The 6,079-nt window shown below is 34.1% G+C and overlaps 1 protein-coding gene across 2 annotated transcripts; it reads left to right on the top strand.

The window, feature by feature from the left end:
* Window positions 1–597: 597 nt before the first annotated feature.
* LOC115442820 lies at window positions 598–4,576 on the top strand. Of its 2 annotated transcripts, none has more exons than XM_030167990.2 (3): window positions 598–715; window positions 1,110–1,363; window positions 3,597–4,576. In XM_030167990.2, exons 2-3 carry the CDS (start codon window positions 1,268–1,270, stop codon window positions 3,858–3,860), a joined length of 360 nt encoding a protein of 119 aa, XP_030023850.2. In that variant the 5' UTR covers window positions 598–715; window positions 1,110–1,267; the 3' UTR covers window positions 3,861–4,576. The 2 variants fall into 2 exon arrangements, with proteins under 2 accessions (XP_030023850.2, XP_037296061.1); XM_037440164.1 differs by having other exon boundaries at window positions 705–791.
* Window positions 4,577–6,079: the final 1,503 nt, after the last annotated feature.

The following is a 6,079-nucleotide window of genomic DNA, read 5'->3' as shown; positions in this document are numbered from 1 at the left end:
TATTTTACGAATTTTCTAGTTATAAAAAGAGTGCATTATAATCTCTTAGAAATAGCCCGAAGTCTGGAATTTGTGCCGGATATGGTGATCGGCTCGCCCCCTATCACATCATGGGACAAAATATACTTGACGAAAAGAGGGTGCCCTGGTTGCGCCTCAGCATACCCCTTTGCGATAAATGCGTGATGATGTGGTGTGGAAATAGCCAAACAAGTTGGTAATTTGCCGCCCACAGAGATCTCCTTAATCAGTATCAGAGAATTTAATTTTTATTCGGATTGAAGATTTTAGTGACATGGTGGGAAACTGAGATTATATTGTTAGGATTCACGTGCCCGTTCACACGAGCGAGTAATCTAGTAACCAAGTTTAAGTGAGATTTTAAAATTCCGTCTAGTAACTGATAACTGTTTTAAATAACAAAAGGAGATATATATATATACCTTACTACTTTTAAAACAATATCTTGCATGATACGTCAATGCAAAAAATATTGCAATTAAATTAACACAGACTATTAATGATAATACAGAATCATTATCGCGAACGCGTTATCACTGTGATAATGTATCGCGGTATCTTATCAAAGAGATGAAATTATGGTAAATAGTAAGCAATTCGGCCGGCTAATGCAGTGTGTGTGTTTTATTTCGCGTGTTATCGATCACAAAGGAGTGCATTTCAAACAAGCTTATCAAAGTGTTTTACGAAGCGGGTAAGTGTTTTACATCTAGCCTGTGCCTGGTGATTGGTCTAGGTTAATTGTATTCATCTACTTTGATTTTGAGAAGGTGAAGGTCATTCAATAATATATACCCATTTTTCATTAATCATGCGTTTGAATTAATTTACGCTATTATAATTAAATCAAAATAGATTATTGGGTTTCTAGAAAGTACTACATTTAGAACATTTCCGCAAGTTCCGAGTGCAGCGTGGCACATTTCAATTATAGATAACAAATAATTGTGTATATGATATAAAGTGTACTGTTCGAAGAACGCTAATAAACCTTGAATGCCTAGAGAATAGACATTTATCAAATCCATTTATATTTTAAATTATCGCATCGCAAACATATCAACAATTAAACTGTGTGTTTATTTCAGGTGCTGCAATAACAAATTATGGTCGACGAATAAATGTATAATTGTTTAAAGTTTTAAGCATGGCAAAGTTCCTTAAATCTATTTTTTAACCCGGTTGAAAGAAGAAGGCGCCGCGACACGATGGCGGGACGGAAGATGACAAAGTTGAAGAGCCTCCCATGGACGGGAGGAGGAAACTGTCCATATCCCGCTCTGGACGGATGAAACAAGCCAATAGGAAACGGCATTCACTGTCTTTGGATCTGTATGGGGAGGTATGGACTACCCGCAAATATATTCTTTAAGTAATACCTTACGACTGACGAGAGTTGAGTATTCTCAATCAATCGTTAGTCGACATTCCCACTCCGCTTATCATCAGGTGCAGTGGGGCCCTCTGCCTTGCCCGTTTAATAAAAAAGGAGGGGTATGTGGAGAATATTGATCTCGCGATACCAGGTTTACTTAAGTCCCAAGCAATACTATTACATGTGTAGCATGATTTTGACTAAATCACGAGTGTTCTTAATTAAGAGTGTGATGTTTTATTGCACGACGTAAGTTCAATCAGAGACACCGACGCTTGTATTGACTAAGGATGCTGTAATTAGGACAACGAAAAATTTCAGTGGCGAAAAGTGAAATTTTCCGAAAGAGAACCCGACACGACATATAGGTACTGATTAATATGCATGAATGCGGTTTGCAAATCATTCTAATGATAATAAGATTCTACATAAAGGGAGGCCGGAATCGGGTTATATGGACCTTTTTATAGTGCCCTGTTGGTTTGTAATAATAGTAAGAAGATAGGTGCCTAGTGTTTATTTGGTCAGTGGAGGACACGGGTGGACCCGCGAGAAAAAGCTAGTCATAAATATACAGCTAGTAGGTAATTATCCAGCCTTGAGCTTCTTACGAAGTAAAACTAACGATTCCCGAAATATTTGTTTTATTAATAATGCCAAACTATATACAGTCGTCCGCTCGTGGTACCCTGGGTATCCTACTCGGACTTTAGGAGTCATTATACCACCACAAAAGTCATTAATTGATCTACTCTGGTTATTTATTAAGTAATCTTACCGACATTTTTTAAGTTTACCTGCCACGACGCCGTTGAGGCTACAATTTAGGTTCTCCCAGTTTACGCCTAATACCTCCCTGGCAGACATAGTATGGGCCGAGAGTTTTTCGATGAGCTATTATAGTTACTAAGACCTAAGAAGTTTATTATTATGTATTCAAAAGTTATGCGACAAAGTTTTGCTGTTTCAATTAAAAAAAACTTATTTTTGGAAGGGTTGCCTTCACATGCTTTGAAACACCATTGGAAGAAGACCCTCGGCGTAGCTACCGTCGATGTACTAAAATATTAAATCGCTTTTACTCCTTCGAATAATTATACCAGTCTCCCGTCACCAGCGACTCCCAGGCAATTGTAACAAAAAATAACTATGTTATCGAGGATAGTTAAATCTATACTGATATATAAAACTGAAGAGTTTGTTTATTTGTTTGAACGCGGGTCAGCAACTACTAAACCGATTTTGATTTATTTTTCACTAATAGAAAGCTAGATTACTTTTGAGTGCTATAGGCTGCTTTTTATCCCGGGATTTTTTTATCATGAAAAACATGTTCACGAGGGCGGAGCCGTAGGCATAAGCTAGTAAGTTATATAAGTACTTACACAAAGCCTAATAAGATATAAAACTAAACAGGGTTATATAAAGAATGATTTGCAGATATGATTTTTAGTTCAAAAATAATCAGTAGTTATATTACCTTGTTTTTTCAACTGAACCTACATTATTCGATTGTTATCAGATATTTATTTACTGCGAAATATTTCCCCGACAATTAATGTTGATTAAAAATTATTTTACGCGTAGGTTTGTTTATGTGCAACATAAAGAACAATGAGTCTGTAATTTTCCAACTAACCTGCTAAAATATTTTTTACCTTACGCAAGCAATCTACAACATACAAATGTTATAGACTGAAAGTTGAATTTGAAGATATAGTAAAATCTGGAGCTTTCGTAACTTAACTATGAAGCCCTGGATTTAATCAAGGGCTGAGTCCAAGTCTTCACGGTTTGTACACACGAACAAATGTTCACAACACGAGCCGAGACACGTGTTAATCACACAAGAAACCAATCGAGATAATATCAAGTGCTCCCATCTAGCAACTAACAGACGAAGTGTTTATTTACTTGTTGAGGTAGTTAATATTCATTACGCTATACCGTGATGAATATGTAGTTTTTGTCTACTATAATCGTAGCTAGGAGGGAGAAGTAGGCGGGGTTTTAATAGTGTGACTAACATTTTGTTTTCTGAAATTATTTAACATACAATTACTGGATGTTTGGCGAGCATTTTCCCGATAAAAAACAAGATCAATAAATTCAATTCAAATCCATTATAAATTTTAGTGGAAAATTCTTAAATTCTTATTTTTTATAGTAGATACATTTTACAGACAATGTTCTATTACAGAACGGCCAAAATACATGTTCAACGGAAAAGCCGAAAGTAATCCAAGACAATGGCCCAACTAGTGCGCCAGCTGACATTGAAGGCGACAGACAAAACCGGAGACGAAGCGCCGATGATTACAATGAACCAAAAGTTATTCACAGCAAGACTGTAGATGTAGTCGCTAACTCCGGAAGCCAAAGTAAACACAGAAGGCTTAGCGTCGAGCCCAAGTCGCCTGAAGAAGAAATCGACAGTGCTTTTGAGATAATAGATAAATCGTAGCTTGGCAAGATCATAATCTTAGGAATTGTATTCTTAGCTGAGGTATCGAAAAGTTTAGGTTATAATGCGGATTTGCAACTATACTTACATTTCAACAAATGGTAGGTACTTATCACTAGTATAGTAGTATTTCGCGAAATTTCGTGCAGTTACGAACAAATCGTGATTCTCGTAACTTGGACGTAATTTGATTTATTTTCGGTTTCATAAAGGATTTGATGGCGCTTATCCTAGCAAAACGGCGCGCTAAACATTTTTAGGAAGCAATATATTCGAAATTTACAATTCATAATTAGAAAAAAAATTAAACATCATATTTCTGCTATTTATGATAACATATTTATTATGTTTACTTTACTTGTTAAATGTCTTTTTATATTATTGTTATTGTTTCGTTAATTTCATGATGAAAATCTTACTAAAACTGTTGATTGTGTACGTCTATCTCCTATATAATTTTAATTTGTAATGAATACTATTATTTACTTACACAATTTAATAAGGAAAACTTTCGTAGTTTAAATCTTACAAAAAAACGTAAAAGTGTTTTTTACGGAGACTATTCGTAAATCTTTGTTTATTCCGGCCCGTAACTCTGTGTCGTTAAATGTGGTAATAATTGTTCAAGGCCATTTGCTTAGGGAGACGCCTTAATATGTTGATAAGAATCAGTGATTAGATTTACTTTAATAAGATTAAAGGTGAATATGAGGCTCGTTTTTAATTTAATTTATTTGCTCAATTTTGCCCAAGGATATTTTTGATACTTAGATGTTATCATTTATCATTTTATTGATAACAATCTGTTGGAAAAATTAAAAATAAGATAACAGGATTACTCGGTTTGACTATTAAAATTGTTTTTTTAACATTAATTTTAGACTACCTACCTATACATAATTTAGTATAACGCTCGGTGTGTGGTTGGCTAGGAAAAACTCGCAGGTTCGATATTCGTAATAGGCCGAGTTAATTCTCACGGATTCCGATTTCGTAGGGATGAGAAGCAGAATTTTTGTGTGGATTGTATATGCTTATGTAAAATTGTAATTTAGAATTTTATTTTGTGCATGGAATAAGATACTATTTTACTTTAAGTTAATTTCATTTATTTTGTTAATTTTTAATTGCTAAATTAATTTACCTTTATAATGACTGTGTTGTACTTTTTATTTTATTACATTAAAGACTGACTTCAAGTTTTTCGTGTCTTTAGAATTATTTTTATTTGTTCGTGTTTTACTTTTTATACATTAGAACGGTTATTTAAGAAATTGTAGTGATTTCGTTTAGTAGAATATGTTGTTGGTTTTTGTTCCAACCAAGGTAGTGGTGATAATTTAAGAAGCAGTGAAAAATTGTTTGATGATATATTTTTACTCTGTTTACTACTAATATTTTTTCATACAAATTTTTAGTTCACGGAAACTTTGGGGTATCTCTAGTCAGGTCACATAAATGCAGTTGAGTGCATATTATAAATATGCACTCAACAATAAAATTCATATCAAAATGTTCAAAGATCAATAACTTTTTTATGTAGCGCAGATTATAATGATAATAAATTATGATGCCGGTTCTTTCCCTAATATCGGTAATTTTAAATAAGTTCATAAGTACTTATCTAAATTAAACGTATTCTATGATTATGTTCCAAAAGCGATTTCATATTTAAAACCATGTGCAAAACTAAATTTAATAACATCCAAGCTTGGTGTAATAATCCTACGCGCCCGTCAACACAAATAAATAATCAAGAGATAAATTATAAATCGATAAAAAAGGGTTTCACGGAAAATCAGAAAGCCACCGCCAACATATTATACCCGATATAAAAAAGATAACTTTCGATAATCTTATGTAATTTAGTGTTCGAAAAACCGTGTCTTACAAGGTTAATTATTTTTAAAAATTATCCAATACTCTGCAATAAGATATTTTTGTGCTTTTTTACCTTTTTGAAGTCCTAATAAAATAAGTAGTCATAAATAGAATACGAAACAAGCCATGGATTTTCTCAAGCTCAGCTTTTTAGTTGCCGTATTATTGATAGACCGTGATTTGTCTGGTGGGTTTCGAGCGAATTCGCAGCGGACGTGCAACGAACACGATACGGGTGCGCAGTGAACACGCTGCGGGCTCGCAACGTGAGACAACGTGGTGTTAGTAAGTCAGTAACATATTGGATTCCGACGTAGAAATATTGCTGTAGCTTTAAT

The sequence above is a fragment of the Manduca sexta genome, chromosome 18 (genome assembly GCF_014839805.1).
Source record: "Manduca sexta isolate Smith_Timp_Sample1 chromosome 18, JHU_Msex_v1.0, whole genome shotgun sequence".
NCBI classification, from domain to species: Eukaryota; Metazoa; Arthropoda; class Insecta; order Lepidoptera; family Sphingidae; genus Manduca; species Manduca sexta.
This window is presented reverse-complemented; position numbering and strand designations above follow the sequence as displayed.